This window comes from Zalophus californianus, chromosome 1 (genome assembly GCF_009762305.2).
Source record: "Zalophus californianus isolate mZalCal1 chromosome 1, mZalCal1.pri.v2, whole genome shotgun sequence".
NCBI classification, from domain to species: domain Eukaryota; kingdom Metazoa; phylum Chordata; class Mammalia; order Carnivora; family Otariidae; genus Zalophus; species Zalophus californianus.
The window spans coordinates 207,439,753-207,457,126 of NC_045595.1; the positions used below are offsets into that span (position 1 = coordinate 207,439,753).

The 17,374-nt window shown below is 36.4% G+C and overlaps 1 protein-coding gene across 6 annotated transcripts in view; it reads left to right on the forward strand.

Annotated features, from left to right (window-relative positions):
- The window catches only part of TTC3 (tetratricopeptide repeat domain 3), a 116,521-nt gene that overhangs the window by 5,155 nt on the left and 93,992 nt on the right, over positions 1 to 17,374 (forward strand). For 3 of the 6 annotated variants that reach the window (XM_027582290.1, XM_027582287.1, XM_027582288.1), the window contains exons 2-10: positions 7,346 to 7,500; positions 8,550 to 8,592; positions 9,063 to 9,213; positions 9,672 to 9,759; positions 10,798 to 10,851; positions 12,052 to 12,172; positions 13,961 to 14,046; positions 15,254 to 15,348; positions 16,448 to 16,510. The exons of 2 other annotated variants lie outside the window; for them this stretch is intronic. In XM_027582290.1, the coding sequence (XP_027438091.1) occupies positions 7,357 to 7,500; positions 8,550 to 8,592; positions 9,063 to 9,213; positions 9,672 to 9,759; positions 10,798 to 10,851; positions 12,052 to 12,172; positions 13,961 to 14,046; positions 15,254 to 15,348; positions 16,448 to 16,510 (845 nt within the window). In that variant the 5' untranslated portion in view covers positions 7,346 to 7,356. Of the gene's footprint in view, positions 1 to 2,377; positions 4,710 to 7,345; positions 7,501 to 8,549; positions 8,593 to 9,062; positions 9,214 to 9,671; positions 9,760 to 10,797; positions 10,852 to 12,051; positions 12,173 to 13,960; positions 14,047 to 15,253; positions 15,349 to 16,447; positions 16,511 to 17,374 lie in introns of those variants that run through there. One more of the 6 variants, XM_027582289.2, reaches the window with a different exon arrangement.

Here is a 17,374-nt window from a genome sequence, read left to right on the forward strand (position 1 = left end):
GAATGTTTCCCCATTAAAAATCTTTGTTTTAAGTTTTTGTAGATTCTCTTTATTAAGTTAGGGAAGTCTTTGCAATTTTGGCACATGCTTTTCTGCATGGGACAGAAAAAAATATTTTGTGGTTTTTCTTTTTTAATCTGTTAAATGTAATAAATTTCAATTTATATATTTTAAAATTCTTATTTTTCTTTTGTATTCTTCACTGAGATAAACCCAAATTGATCTTAGTGAATTGTAGTTTCGTGAACTACTGGATTGAGTTTGCTAATATTTTATTTAGGATTTTTGTATCTGTTTGTGAGTGAAATCACCCATCATTTTTCTTTATAGACTACCTTGTCTGATTTTGGCATTAAGGTTATACTGGCCTTATACAAATTAGAGAATAGCTCTTTTTTTTCTGTTCTCTGGGCAGTTTGGGTTGGAGTGATTTGTTTCTTAAAAGTTTGGTGGAATTTACCTCTATCATCATTTGGACCTAATGTTTTCTTTGTAGATGGATTGTAAATTGTTAATAATTTAGTAGTGATTAGCAGTTGAGTAGTAGTAGCATTTCAGATTTTTTTCTATTTCTTTTCATCGATTTTGGTAAATTTAAGAAATTTGTTTTTCAACAAAAATTTTAAGTTGATTGGTGTCAAGTTCATGGTATTTTCTTAATTCCCTTTTTAATTTCTGCTTTATCTGTAGTTAATGTTCCTTTTCTCATTGTGAACATTATTTGTATGTGGCTTCTCTTTTTTCTTGATTAATCTTGCCAAAAGTTTGTCTATTTTACTAATCTTGGCACGCGATTAATTTTTGACCTAATTCTTTCTATTACATTTTTGTGTTTTAGTTCATTGATTCTTTTTTTTTTTTTTTTATTTACTTATTCTCTCTTTGGACTTAGCCGTATGTCATTTTCTAACTTAAATTGCATGCTTAACTGATTAATTTTCAGCCATTGTTATTTCCTAGTGTAAGTATGTTAGGCTGTAAACTTGCTCAAAATTTATTTTCAGTTTATCTAACATTGTTTAGTTTATTGTGTTTTCATTAACTTTCAAATCTAAGTACTTTTTAAATTTTCATTTTGATTTCTTCTTTGACTTACATGTTTAAATTTTTCTTTGAAATATGTTTAATTTTCAAAATATCTACATTAACATTTTTTCTTTCTGTTACTCACTTTTAAATTGTGTTATCAGAGAATGTAGTGTGTATTTTATCTTTTAAAAAATATTTTCCCTAGACTTAGGGCCTTGTACATCGTGAATTATAACTTTTCAGTGTGTACTTGTGACAAGTATGTATTTTCTAATTGTTATGTATCTGTTAGCTCAAGCCTGTAAATTATGTTGTTCAGGCTGTCTTTATTAATTTTTGTTTCACCTGTCTTAATTGAGAGAGATGTGTTGCAGTTTCCCACTACCACCTTCTAACTGACTTTCTGTAGTTCTAACAACCTTTTTTTTATGTATATTGAGACTTTGATTAGATATGTGAAAGTTTAACATTATTTTCCTCGTGGATTGAACCTTTTCTATTATGCTTTCATCCTCTCTATGCCTAATTTTGCTTTCTGTGTTAGTATCTATTTAATCTATCCCACCTTTTTTTTGGTGGTAATTTACCTAGAATATCCTTTTCCTTTATTTTACTGTCACTTGTTTTATGTCCTTAAATTTTAGATGTCTGTAATAAAGAATATATTCCTGGATTTTTCTTTTAATCTAGTCAGACAGTTTATGTCTTTTAATTGATATTTTTTTAGGAATTAGTTCAAGTCTCTTGGTAGCTCAGTTTTTATGTAAAGTTATTTTCAGGGGCACCTGGGTGATTCAGTTGGTTAAGTGCCTGAGGGCGCTTAGGGGTCCTGGGATCAAGCCCCACATTGGCCTCCATGCTTAGTGGGGAGTCTGCTCCCTCTTTCTCTGCCCCTGCCTTTTGTTGTGTGTGTGCGCGTGTTCTCTCTCAAACAAAATCTTTAAAAAAAATAAAAAAATATAATTATTTTCATTTTATCCTTGTTCTTGATAGTTCCGATGAGTATATAGTTCTAGGTTGATAGATTATTTTTTGTCCGCATGGTAAAAATCTTCTACACACAAAGCCTCCTGCCAGTTTTATTTTTACTACTTTGAAGAAAATACTTTTTCTTTTGGTTGCACTGGATTTTCTGTCTTTGGTGCTATGTCATTTCCCTTCTAAGTCTGATGGAGATTACTTTTTATTTATTCTCTTTTGGATACACGTGTTTCTTGATTCTGAATTTTGTCTTTCATGAGGTCTAGAAGATTTGAGCCTTATAATAAATATTATCTTTTATCTATTTTCTCCTTCTGGAAATTTAATTGGATGTATATGTATTGAACTGTTTCCAGATCAATACTTTTCATCTTTCAACGTTTTCATTTTCTTGTTTCTTTACCAGAATTTACAATGCTGGGTAATTTTTATCAGACACATCTTGTAGTTCATCAATTTCTCTTTATCTGTGCTTAATCTTCTCTTAAGTGCATCCATTTTTTTCCTTTTACTTTTAAGTTATATTCCTTATTTCTCAAAGTTCCACTTCTTTTTTGAGACACACCAACTCTTTTCTTTTATAGTCTCATGTTGCTTGCTTGTTTTTCTGAATCCATGGGTAGTCTGTAGACTGTATCTGGTAGTCCCAATGTCTGATGTCTTTAGGGGTCTAAATTTATGACTTGTTCTTTCTGTTGTCTCTGCCTCATGGTGGGTTGTCACCTCCTTTGCTTGATGATCTTTGGTTGTGAACTATTTGATTGATCTTTCCTTGTGGGATCTTGAGAGTTTGATTTGGGGGTGCTTTTCTTCTGATAGGGTTTGTTATCAGCTTCCATTGGGAGTCAGGGAGTTTACATTACATGGCTCAGTTTCCTCACTTTGCTTCGGGCCCAGGGCTCAGTGTCCATTATTGCTCTTGGCATTATTATTTGTAGCTCTTGACTGTCAGCTTTAGTTTTTAGCAAGGGGTTTGTTCCTTTCGGGGGGAAAGGGTGGCTTTAAATGTTCCCTATGAGCTCAGCAAAATTTAAAAATTTTTAAAATCTAGGATCTACTTTGTTTTTCAGTGAGAGTCCCCCATTAGTTCATTGTAACTGATGGGATTAGAAGTCCTTTACATTAATGTTTAATTTTAGCAATATGTTTACTTGAGTTTGTATTAGAAAAATAAAACCTGTCCTACCAAATGTAAGATTTCTTGTGATATCAAATTTTCTATTAAAACAAGTTTACATTGAAGTTAGAAGTTGAGTTATTCTCAAGGAAAAAATATTGAATAACAGTAGTATAGGTCGCAAGTGGATTTTACAAGGTTTTCTACTTGGGGAGTGTGAATAAAAAATTTGAGAAATACTGAGTTAGGGAATCAAGATGAGTAGGGCACAGTGTACCCTCTGGGCCTGCAAAGATAAACCCGTGATGACCAGTGTGAGAACTGCTGTCAAAAAGATATGGACAGGGTGCTCTGGTCTTACAGAGAAAAGGTGCAGAAAGAAAATTGGTAGTAGTGAGAAGATCAAGAAATGCTTCCCAGAATGGAGTATTAAGGGCTGGTAGGCATTAGGTGGTTGCAGAATAAGGTTTGTTTATGAATCAGAAGCAGTTGAGTATGAATGGCTTCTAAGTTGCATGTTGTGGAGTGACTGGAAATAAAAGCAGGACCAGGATTACAAAAGGCCTTCCATGCTATGGTAGGGAGTTTGTACTTTATTCTGAAGGTGAAGGGAAGCTATTGAATGATTTTGAGCCCTGAAATGTTACGATCAGAGTTTTAGGGAGTGCCAAGGTTGAAGGCAAGTGACCAGCTAGGAGGCTGCTTGTTAAGTTAGTTCAGAGGAGAAAAGATGAAGTGACAGTTAAGGCAGTGTTGCTGGCACGAAGAGGTGTGTGTGCGCTTCATTTTAGATTTCTTAGGTGGAGAGAAAGGGTAGGACTTTGTGGTCAGGTGGATAGGAATGTTGAAAGAGACTGGGGGGTCTAGATTGACCCCCCATGTTGCTGGTTTGGTTAACTAGGTGGCACGTAGAGCAATTGACTGATAGCATACAGAAAGAGGAAGGGACTTGGTTTCATTTGTTTGTTTTTGAGGAAAAAGATAAGTTCATTTTTGAACGTGATGAATCTGAGAGGCTTGTGGGACATCTTGTTTAAGATTCAGTAACAGTTGATCCAATAACTATAGAGATGCAATGCAGCCTGGAGAAATTAGAGACTCTTCAGCATTTGGGTGTTTCAGCGATTGTTTGCTACGATTGTGTAGTATGAAATATTTAAAGTGGCACATAGATTTTTTTAATAGTTAAGAATTTAATGTGTATGAAAGCTATTAGTTGTGCATCAAACCTATGATGTCATGGATATTATCCCATAGGCCAAGTGAGCCCAATAAAAGAGAAATACTAAGTAAATAAAAATACATTTGATGTGTGGAAACGGCAAAAATCATGGTGAAGCTGTGCAAATAATGGAAGTTCAGAAAGTGCTGCTTTAAGCCATGGGTGTGGTGGGTAAGGTCACCAAGGAGAGAGTAAGCCTGAAAAGAAAAGAGTTGACATTTGGGTGGCGGGGAATGGAGAAGAAGAGCCCATGGAGACTGAGGAAAAGCAGCCAGAAGAATAGGAGGAGAACCAGGAGAAGATGGTCTTTGGAGTCCAAATGAAGAGTTCTGAGGAGGAGGAAGTGGTCAACAGCGTCAAGTAAGTTGTAAGCTGAAAAGTGCTCTTTGGACTTAGCAATTAAGGTAGACCATTTAGCTGGAAGCATCCAAACAGTGGATTTTTAAAAATACTCACCTAATACTAATGTTAATGATAGGTGATATTTATAGCATTTCCTATATGCCATGTACTATTCTAAGCACTACAGATGTGTTAACTGGTTAATCAGGTAGGTGGTATTGCTATTGCATTTGGTACATGAGGAACTGAATGAAGTACAGAGAGGTAAAGTAACTTGCCCAAGATCATATACTCAGGAAATGGGGGAGCCAGGATACAATCCTAGGCAATCTGATTTCAGAGTCCATGCTCTTAATTAACCCCTGTGCCAGTCACCTCTCTGGTTAAAACAAAATAGAAAATAAAAATCACACCAGTGTCTAATTACAGTGTAGTTGGTGTAGGGTGTGCTAGTGAGGTTTGCCAGGCTGACAATGACCAGCATGATGTCACAGTGGCTCGGTCTGCTGGGTATGAGCACGTTAACTGGATTGTAATCAATGCCATGATGGTGATGTGTGGGCTATGACAGAGAGTTTTTGGCTTTTTCTGTGTATACATACGAAAAATGTTTGTAAGGCAAATGAGTTTAAAAGTGTGTCTATTTCCAAGATAGCGTGTGTCCCATTTTACATTCCATACTTTGGGTCCTAGTCTGGTTTTTCACTTTTGGAGTTAAATTCCCTAAACTCTGTTCATCCAGAACAGGTCACGTTCCAGACATGATAGATAACCAACCTGTTGTAGAAGGTCACTAATGACCTTATCGTGAGCAGTTTCCCTTGAATGGCAGAGGTAGAAACCCAGTTGCAGAAAGCTGAAAGTGAATGAGAATGGAGGAAATGGGAGAGAAGGGAGGAAGAATTGTGATGAGGATGAAGAATGTCTGTGGTAGGAGATGGAGGATGCAAGAGTCGTATGACTCTTGGTTGCGGTCAGAGGAGCTAATCAGAGTTAAAGATTTAAAAACTGGTTTAGACCTGCACTGTGATCTGAGGTGTAGCCTTGGGAAGGAAGAGCCTAGGTATTGGGTGGTGAAGATCATTTTAGTCAAGGAGGTCAACAGCAGGGCTGGGGTCTTGAAGGCATTGTCTACATGGGCCTTGATGTGGCTGGGATGGTGAGAGTTTGGAGGAGAGCTGGGAACACTGTGAACTAATGGCCAGTGTTCTTAAACAGGACAAGCAAGAGCGAAGTAGGTAGCAATGACAAGCAAAGGTAGATACAGTGAAATAGAGCGAGAGGAGAGACTATGGAATCAGAGGATCTGCGTTTGAATCCTTCCTAGCTTGGTGACTTTGAGCAAGTTACTTAATTTTATTCAGAATGCTTCCCATCTGTACACTGCAGGTGATGATGATTGGACCTGAGAATTGCCGAGAGGATGAACGAGATAATGCGTGTAAAAATGCTTGGTATGATGTGTGACAAATAGTATGAATAGTTAGCTAGGAGGATTGTTATTGTTCTTCTCATACTATGAGGTTTTCGTACGGCAAATTGGACGTAATAAGAACTAAACAGATTTGTATTTCGAGGACCGATGGTGGTCTTGCTTAGGAAAAAAGAAATTTGGTTTGTACTGACAATGGCCAGGCAGTAGTGAAGGGGAAAAGTCTAAGAAGTGGTGTTAATAGTGGTGGTGATGATGATACGAAAAGAAGGCCATCACTTGGGCAAGAGTTAGAAGGACTACCGTGCTGCATTTTTTAATGATGTTTATGTTTTGTGGCTATTCTCTGATGGCGATAAATTTTTATTATTAAACTTTCTTCCAGAAAAAAACCCTTAGTCTGAAACTCCAGCCCTAATTTTCTTTTTTCCCCCATTGAAATAATTCTTTTTAAAACATAGATAATATGTTTGATAATAGGAGGCTGTTGGTAATGTGAGGCTTTTTGCCCACATTTGCAATCTAGCAGTGCTGTGTGTTGTGGTAGTTGTGAGAGCGCCAGGTGCAGTGATTGTTAGGAGGATGGAAGTCTGGGTGCGGCTGTGGGGAGGTAGGAGATTGACAAGCTTGCCCCGTACCATTCCAGCTCAGCCCCTTTGCCCAAGACAGGAACACACACGGATGGATGGATAGGGAAATATAAGCAGCCAATAAGAAACCATTTTCTCAGTGGGGTCAGGATTAACTTCTGGCCAGGAGGTTGAGAATATGGCGGAGTTTGTGTGTGGTGAAATGGCATTGTTTCTCAGGATGCAGTAAAAGCAGTTGGGGTAAAAGGGCAGCAGTGGAAAGATGTCTTTTGTTCATTCAGCAAACAATTATTGGAGGGCTTTACCATGTGCTGGGCACATACAGAAGTGAGTAAGATGCCCTTAATTATCTTCCATCTAAAGGAGACATCTAACAGATAAATTCAGAGTAGAGATGGTGACTATGTGAGCTTCAGGAAAAAAAAAAGATTAAACTGGTATTTGAAGAGAGTTGGGAAAGAATAGCAGCAGACTGAGGATGAGAATCTTCCAGACTCAGTGTTCTTACTGGTTATTTTGGGGAAGCCTAAGTTCGAAGGATTTTTCTAATATACCATAGAGGCCAGGAAAACTGCTTCTCATATTATCTCAAATGATTTAATTACTGATTTGGGTTTGTGTTGTTTCCTTAGGATGGTACAGCATGGACGATTTTGCCCTGGGAGATTTCACTGTAGCAGATGATGCCTTGTTAGAAGATTGCCCTTATGTGGATGATTGTGTCTTTGCTCCTGAATTTATGTCCAGTGATTATGTTCGTGTGACTCAACTTTACTGCGATGGGGTGGTAAGATTTGTTGCTTTTTTGTTTTAACATCGTGTCTTAAAGGTTTATTATTTTATTAAGATATAATTGACATGACATTGTATTAGTTTCTGGTGTACAACAGAATGACTTGAAATGTGTAAATGTTGTGAAATTATCACCACAGTAAGTCTAGTTAAAACTACATCCATTGGGGCGCCTGGGTGGCTCAGTTGTTAAGCGTCTGCCTTCGGCTCAGGTCATGATCCCAGGGTCCTGGGTTTGAGCTCCGCATCGGGCTCCCTGCTCAGCAGGAAGCCTGCTTCTCCCTCTCCCACTCCCCCTGCTTGTGTTCCTGCTTTTGCTAACTCTCTCTCTCTCTCTGTCAAATAAATAAATAAAATCTTTAAAAAAAAAAACTACATCCATCACCATTCATAGTTACAGATCTTTTTTTATTCTGAGGACTTAATGTCTACATTTTAAAGGTTTTTTTGATTTAGAGCTATGGGAGTAAAGATGTTTTTGTGGGGTAAAAGTTTTTACAGGGAGTTTCAAATGCGATTTCAGAAGAGAAAGTAAATGGTGCCTCAACAACAAGAATGTTCAGTACCAGAGAATGGGTGATAAGGGAAGATGGTTTTCTTTAAGATTTTATTTATATGACAGAGAGAGAGAGAGAGAGAGCGCGCGACAGCAGGAACACAAGCAGGGGGAGTGGGAGAGGGAGAAGCAGGCTTCCCGCTGAGCAGGGAGCCCGATGCGGAGCTCGATCCCAGCACCCTGGGATCATGACCTGAGCCGAAGGCAGACGCTTAACCGACTGAGCCACCCAGGTGCCCTGGAAGATGGTTTTCTGACTAGAGATTAGAATACTCTCAAGAGATAGCCGTAGACGCAGACTTGGGGGAAACACTTAAAAAAAAAAAGCCTAAAGGACTCACCGGCCGAAGATATTGTAATCAAAGTGTATAAGTAAATGTGCACTGAAAAATTTGTTAGTTTAGTACTGATAATCCTTACATTAAAAATTGAAAACTGTATTTTTGCATTTCACCAGATACAAATCAAAAGAATTTTTTTCTGTTTAGGGTATGCAGTATAAAGATTTTACTCAAAGTGAGAGAAACTTAGGTGAGTACATCGGTATTTTAATTTGTTGAGAGACTGTTGTGGGAGGTTCATCCATTCACATCAACAAAGCAGTCCTACATATCTTTCATTTTTTTTACTTTTTGATTAATGTATTTTTAATTGAAGTGTAGTTGACATGCAATATTATATTAGTATCAGGTGTACAACATAGTGATTGGACATTTATATACATTGAGAAGTGCTTACCATGATAAGTGTAGTTATTATCTGTTGCCATATGAAGTTATTACTATGTTAGTGACTATATTCCTTATGCCGTCTGAACTTAACGTCCCCGTGATTTGTTTATTTTATAAGTGGAAGTTTTACTTCTTAGTCCCCTTCGTCTGTTTTGCTCATCCCCTTCTTTCTTACCTTTCCACATCCATTGTAGCCATTTCTCTATTAACAGTGTTGATTTATTCCAAAATGAGGCATAAAATATTAATTTAAAACTTTTTTTAATAAAGAATTTGACATCTGCAATATGTGGTGTAGTAAACCAGTTTCTGTCCTGCAAGATTACTGTGATGCCATTAAAATATACATCTTCTGGCCACTTCTGTTTCAACGTCAGCACAGTTCTATAATATCACGGTTGCACCCCTGTGTGGAGGCCACGTAAGTTACTACACGTCATTCATTTTGTGTAAACAGTGATGATAAGCATGTTGCCCATTACTGAGGAATGCCAAGTACAGGGGAAGGCTTATGTTTTATTCTTGTATAAACTGTTCAACTTGACTCTTACGTAATAAGATGGAAAAAGTTAATGCTTTGGATTTGGATATGAATGACTAATCATGGTGACATTATGATGAGTGAACCTCTGAGGAGCATTAGATGGTAGATTTGAAACTGAAGGAAAATTAATATGCTTGTTTATAAATAGCAGCATTGTAGTACAGAAGAGAGAAAAAGGTATTTTGTCCACTTAACAACTTATAGTTACCTAGAGTGAAGTAAGAGAATTTAATTTTTTTCAAGTAGTTTAAATTGGGGTATAACATAAAGTGTAAAGCTCAATGAATTTTTATGTATGAGAACCTAATTTTTTTAAAAATGAATTTGTATTTAAGCAATTCTCATGCTTCTGAGATAAGTTTGAAGAAATTACAACATCTGGAATTGATGGAAGATATTGTGGATTTGGCAAAGAAAGTTGTGGTAAGTGGTGGAATGTGTATTTGGCCCCCTGTATCTAAAGAATATAATTTATGTGGTGTCAGGCCCATGTTACTCATTTATAGTGGGTAATGGTTTGAGTTTGATTGAACCTGAGATTATTCTACTACCCGTGAGTTTGTGCTATGTGTTTGAGAGATTAGGTAGACGGCAGTCTTCCTGGTTCTGACATGAATGATGTAGACGGTGGTCTTCCTGGTTCTGACATGAATGATGAGATCCAGGACCATTCCCATCATTAAAGGATAGAAAATGGAATTTGTCACAGATGAAAGAAAGCTCATAGGAACTTTTGTCATAGGAGCTTTTGTCACTGAAAGTGATGGGTTCTTGTGAAATCATGCCACTGGCAGCAGCACCACAACAAATATTTGATCTTTGGGGTAAACTTTTATTATATAGTATTTGAGGCAGTGCCCTGTATTATACTGAAGGTTTTTTCCCTTGAAAGCCGTTTGATCATTTTTCTTATTTCAGTTGGTTATGGAGTTATGGAGCCAAGTGTTTATTTCCTGCTGATGAGCCTCTGCTATTCCTTTTTTTTTTTTTTTAAGGTTTTATTTATTTATTTGAGAGAGAGAATGAGTGAGAGGCAGAGGGAGAAGCAAACTCCCCACTGAGCAGGGAACCTGATGCGGGGCTCGATCCCAGGACCCTGAGATCATGACCTGAGCCAAAGGCAGACGCTTAACCAGCTGAGCCAGCCAGGCGCCCCTCCTTTGCTATTCCTTGTATCAGTCAATGTAGTTTCATAAAAAAATCTTGATGTAATGAACTTTAAAGTCCATACATCTAAAAGTTACACTAAGCCATTTTATTATTAGAAGCCAATGTAAGACTACTTCTGAATTCTTGTTTTAGGGTTCTTAGGAGGTAAATTGGGCATGAAAGTGCTTGTGGGAGGTGGACTCTTTGTACACATAGCAGTATTCCTGAAATGTAGGATTTTTTTTTTGTCCACTGGAAAATTCAAGTGTAACTGATTGAAGATGGTTCATGTTTTGTTGTTTTGTTTTGCAGAATGATTCATTCTTTATCGGAGGCTTATTGAGAATTGGTTATAAAATAGAAAATGTAAGTATTAAATGCGGGAAGCAAGCACAACCACTGCCGATAAAGGGCAGTTGTCTCACTGCTCATTGCTCCATGAATTGGGTTCACGAGTTAGTGTTTTACATGTAGTAGTTGCTAGTATTGATATCTGTATTTTCCTTAAGCAGTCTCCTTATTTTGGGGGTTTGCATCCTTCCCTCCTCCCCGTATATGTAGTATAATTTTGGGCTGCCCTTTTTCTTTTTTTTAAGATTTTATTTATTTATTTGACACAGAGAGAGACAGCAAGAGAGGGAACACAAGCAGGGGGAGTGGGAGAGGGAGAAGCAGGCTTCCCGCCGAGGAGAGAGCCCGACGTGGGGCTCGATCCCAGGACCCTGGGTTCATAACCTGAGCCGAAGGCAGACACTTAATGACTGAGCCACCCAGGCACCCCCGGGCTGCTTTTACACATTGATTCTTTTTTTCTTTTTTAGATTATTTATCTGGCATATATTCTCTCAAATGAAATTATTAGGTCTCTGGTATGAACATTTTTGATATGTAATTATTAGATAATCTCCAGATAAAATTATAAGCCAGTTTTTAATGCTACTGGTAACATAAACATCTACTTGTTTCCCTTAAGCCTGACATGAGCATCGATAACTCTTCTACTTAACTTCTGAAGTCATTTCAGACTAGAAGTACGAGTAACATTCCTGTGAGCTCCTGCCTCTTCATGAAGATCTTTGCACTGAGTGCTTATTTGCACAGCTGCACTCTCCTCCTGTTTATCTCCTTACTCTTCTGTTTGCCATAGACCATTTAAAATACATAGTCCCTTTCAGGAACCTTAATCTGTACCTTTAACCTTGTGGTAAGGATGGAAGTCCTAGTTTAGATGAGATCTGAGACCCCTCATTCACCTTGTATTATTGCACCCAGGGCAGCTGCTGGCCAGGTTGTAAACCTCAACTTCTAGGTCTGTAGTGATTGAAGCAGCATCTTGGCCTATGAGGGTAGCCTGAGGTTATTTGAAGATGTAACATATGTGAGTCCCTGGTATCTGTTAACTTAAATGTTGGGGTCCAGCTATTCTAGTTGCGTGAGTAATGAAAATGCAAGATTTTGTTAAGTTTTTATTAAGAATCTGAAATACTGTATGTTAAATTTATGGTACCACATGTACAATTAAAATTAATACCCAAATCACATTCTTCATCCATCTTTTTGATACAGAAAATCTTGGCAATGGAAGAAGCTTTGAATTGGGTGAAATACACAGGCGATGTAACAATTCTACCTAAATTAGGAGCAGTTGACAATTGTTGGCCTATGTTAAGTATTTTCTTTACTGAATGTAAGTATAAATGCATTAAATTGTTACTTGACTCAGTTTTTAAAGGCATTATTTAGGAAAATGGAATGTGTGGTTATGTGATTTCTTATTTATCTTAGGACTTTAAAAAATGTTTTCTCTTAAAAAAATCTTTTTCTATTGTAAAGAAGAGAAAAGCCTGAATAAGAGAACTGTAACCTCATAGGTAGCTTTATTCTATATTTCCTGTCTTAATAATTTCTATGATGTCACACTTCTAAAAATCCTACCAAGTGAATGCCGTAAGTTATAATACCCAAGAAAAGAATCCACAACTGGGGCCTCATGTATTCTTCTTCAAAAGAGAAATAAGTAACAGAGCTAAGATTATAATTTTCATTTTCCCGATGACCCTGTTATTCTTTCGTATAATGAAACTGCCTTCTATATTTTTTTTTAACTTTGTGAAATATGTTTCTCTAAAGCATTTGAATGTTAGCAGTGTTTTTTTAATAGTACAGCTGTAGGGATCTTGAAGCAGGAAATATTGTGCTCTTTAGTTGATGACGAGTAATTTGCCATCACCACTTGAGAAGAGGTCAGATTTTATACTGTTGATCTAAGTGGTAGAGAGAAATTAAGCTTAAACACGGAGACAGGTTTTTCCTGATATTACATACTGGACTGTATTATGTCGGTAGGGGTGGTTCTCCTCATTGTTCTGGAGGCCTGTAATTATAGGGTAGATTTTATGGTAGAAGTAGAGGACCAATATCATGTATTGGGCACCCATGTGGGCTTGGTTCTGACATATTCTCTCTCTCTTTCTCTCTGTTCTCTTCTTTACAGTTGCTCTGTAAAGAAGCTACAAGGTAGCTGTTACAAGGTAGCTGCTGTTGTCCCTATTTTAGAAATAAGCAAACTAAGGCTTTGGGAGGTTAAGTGATATTTCTGCAGTCTACTGAGTAGTAGAACCTAGATGAGAAGTCAAGTCTCCCTGATTTCAAAGCCCAGGTTTTTAATCCTGTAATCTTACTCTGTCCCTTATTAATTACCTTATTTGGTGAACGTCTGAAATTCTTCCTTAAATTTAGATTTTAGATACTTTATTCATCTTGGAAATGTATGTGTTTGGCTAGAGGCTTAACTACAGTTTTGTTGGGATAAAATTGTTAACATTTAAATCTATAAACTGCTAAAAATACAGAAAATGAGGTCTGATAAACTTTTAACATAAATTTTGGTTATTACCTACTGCATTTTAATTAGTTTATTAAATTTTTAAAAGCATAGTATTTCAAATAACATTTTCACGTTTCATTCATGAGAATCAAAATGTTGAAATAAGATATTTAAAATTCTTTGTTACATTAAGTATATTTTAGAGAGTTTTCCAAGTTTTTGTTTTTAGACATTTTTGTTGAACATCGTGCCAGGTACAGCATAGGCTCTCAGTAAGGTTTGTTGAACTAACTTGAGTAATTATGAGGCCTATTTGGAATATTATGACTGAGGATTTGTTTTAACTACAGTTAGAATTAATGTAATAATAAGTGTTTTTTTTAATGGTAGAACTAAAATAGGTTAGATTCACATGCAATGAATCTAATGTGTTCTAAAACATTTTATCACTTGTTCACTTTAATTTGTATAATTTGATACATGTAAAAGATTATAAGAAACATGTTATTAGAAATATGAGAAAGTATAATAATTAGTTGACCTTATGGACTGACCTACGTATCCTAAGTTTTAGAACTTTAACAATACCAGTTTGCTTTTTTTTTTTAAACAAATGTTCTCTCACTCTCTCCTGAAAATAAAATTTAGACAAGTATCACATAACTAAAGTTGTAACAGAAAACTGCAATTTGCTTGAAGAATTTAAAACTCAAAATTGTGCGGAATGTATAGAGGTGAGAATAAATGTTTACTTGTAAGTATATTTTAAAATTTATCTGTTAGAACTTTTATTAACATTCAGAGAAAGTTCAGTAAAACTGCTGTCTGTCAGCACACAGGAACTGTTGTAAAATTCACTAACACGTTTGAGGGAAAATTTTAATAAATTTTGATTGGAATTTTTTTTTTGGAAGAGGAAAACAACATCTTGATCAGAATTTTTTAATTTACATATGTATTTCAAATATATATATTATTAAAGTAAATTTATAGAATACTGAATAATAAACATTTAAATATATGTATTTTAAAAGAGTTAATTGAAATTTGATTTTTTTAAACTAAGGTTTTTAATTAGTTAAAGAAATATAATTTTCTTTGGTAACAGCTTTATTGAGATGTAATTCATATGCCATAGAATTCACTCAAAGGAAATTTTTTTTTTAAAGATTTTATTTTTGCGTAATCTCTATTCGCAAAGGCGGGGCTCAAATTTACAGCCCTGAGATCAAGAGTGACATTCCTCCACCAACAGAGCCAGCCAGGTGCCCTGGGAAATATGATTTTTACTAAATTTTTAAAGAAGGAGTTAGGAAAATATTTAGTGTTCTATTTAATTCACTTACTAAAGCCATTTACAGGATCCAGTTTATTTTGATCTGTTTATTTTGAAAATTTGAATATTTGAAGTGAACAGTTTCCATTATATCTGTAGCATCTTTGATTTCATTCTTGCTAATTTTGCTGCCTCATTTTTGTTAATCTATTCAACATTGACTCTATGCTACCAATTTGTGTATATATATATATTTTTTTTAAGCACTCAGGATTATTGAATAATATCATATCTTCTAACTGAAAATTTTACCTTGCATCTCTTTTTTTCCCTGCTATATGACAGGCTCAATAGGTATTTTTAAAAGTGGGCCTGCCAAATACTGTACACAAGGGGATAAATTGTTAGTTGTTACTCATAATGTGCTGGTTTTGTTTATTTTTTAATATTCCTTTAACAAAGTTAACTTTGAGTCATCAGAGACAGATTTTTTAAAATAAATATACCAAAATATTAGATACTGGGTTCTCATTTTCTACATAAATAATCTCCTAGCTTATTTCTGTTATCAGAGATAAAAGCCCAGTACCATTTTTCCTAGATACTGGCATTCTTGATTGTCTTTGCTTTTAATTGATGGGTCTTCTTTCACCTTGGTTTCTCAGCAAGGAGAGCTAATGAAAATGAAAGGAAATGAAGAGTTTTCAAAAGAAAGATTTGATATAGCTATTATCTATTACACCAGAGCCATTGAATATAGGTAAGAGCAAAATAGAACAATGAGATCCTTATTGTGTGGCGGATCAAGTTGAAATGCTAGTCAGGAGAAATAAAAGCAAGGCGAGGAATTGGAGAGAGGATCTTCAACTTGCTATGTAGAATAGATTTTCTCGCCCCTAGGCATTAGAAGTGTTAGGGATGGCCTGGGTAGATGAAATAACTGAGTAGTAGAATTTAAGCAAGTCAGGCAGAATTGTGAATATTGCTTCTACCCTGCCCCGTTTTCTCTCAAGCTTTCCAGTGTAAGCCCACCTGTTTTTTCTTGTTCTCATTTTGCCTTCAGCTAATACCTTCCAAATTATTCGCTAATCAAAAAGGGCTAGTTACTAATACCCATTCAGGAATTTCTGCTTTCTGAGAGGGAACTTTTAAAGTATAATAGTTGGAATTGTTGCGAGAGTGTGTGTTCTCTCTACCTCATCTTCTGTTTGCTCAGCTGCTGGAATTTCATAGCGTCCCTACATGTGTGCTTCATACTTGGTTCCTACTGGTATTTCACCTGGGCCGTCTGGTATCGTAGCGGTCTTTGGAGGGTGTGCTGTAGACGGCTGCTCTCTTTCCTGCCTTGCCTATCTCCATGGGGCATGAGTGAGTCAGGGGAGCACACCACATCTGGAAGGCTCCTGCTTTGTTCTGAGGAAGGAAACAGATTAAGCTAGAAAAGACAAAATTTGAAATGAAGCTATTTAAATTGTTGGAATTTACAGACTTTCTTTGTCAAAGTGGTATGGTCCTGACTTACATAAGTATAATTCTGTCCTTTATACCTACACCATACTTACGATTCGCTAGCTTTTTAATACGTCTCATTTGACCCTCACAACATCCCTGTGAGCTAGGCAGAGAAAGTAGGGCGTTTCGCACACAGTGAGTGTGGATTGACGCGAACCAGGTTACTCTGGTGGGGAGTAGAGGGACCAGGGCCTAGCCCGTTAGGTCTCGGCGCCTTCCATCCCTCCCGCGCCGCTGCCCAGATGCAAGGGCTGCGGAAGCCTCCTTCGTGCCTTACACTCTCTGTGTGCGTTTTATTTGCCTTGTATGTAATGTACTTTACTGACTAAACATTATTTCTTTTAAAGACCTGAAAATCATCTTCTTTACGGTAACCGAGCTCTTTGTTTTCTCCGCACTGGACAGTTTAGGTAAGTTGGTTAGAGTACTCCAGTCACTGAGCTGTTAGGCTAAATACCCATTTTTGAGAAATGTTTGTGTTTTGCAGGTATACAAGAAAATCCTTTAGTAGTTTTTTGTCGGATGTAGTTGAATGGTTAAAGGGGCTGTGTAGGCTTTATACAAACAACAGCAGCGGCAGCTGTTCTGACTGAGTGGATAACATGTTATGTGCTGTCTCGAGTACTTTACACTGTTCCTTGATTCTCACAGTCCACTCACTAGGTAATGTCATTCTCCACACTTACATTCGGGCGGACTCATACTTACTCATAAGTAGTGATGTCAAGATTTGAACACAGATCTTACCTGGTGATGTTGAAGTCTTTGTTCATAATACCTGTGTTATCTCCTTTTGCTCTCTTAATTAATCTGTATAATTCTAGAAGAATTTTTGCTGTTTTCTATATGTTGATATAAAAAATAAAGTAAATCTCATTTGTAAGTGAAAGAAAAAAAATTTAATGGTTTAACCATCAGAGTGAAATCATAATTAATTCTTTTAATTTCTTACATAATTAATTCTTCGTTTCTTATGTTGCATTGAGTTTTTATTAGTTGAAAAAGATTGTTGACACTGCACCATGACTTTGTTGTCCCTCAGTTTCAAATATTTTGGATATAAATTACAAGCATTAATATTGAGCAGTGTATACTGTTACATTTAATCGTGTCTTGCCTCACCGTAAGAAGGGCTTAGAGTGGCTTCAGGAATAAATCTGCTCGGTAGAAGAATATTAAAAACACAACAAAATAAACTAAAAAACCAATTTAGAGCTGGGGATCCTCAGAATAAAGCTCTATAGGGATAAGGTCCTGCACAGTTATTAGTTACA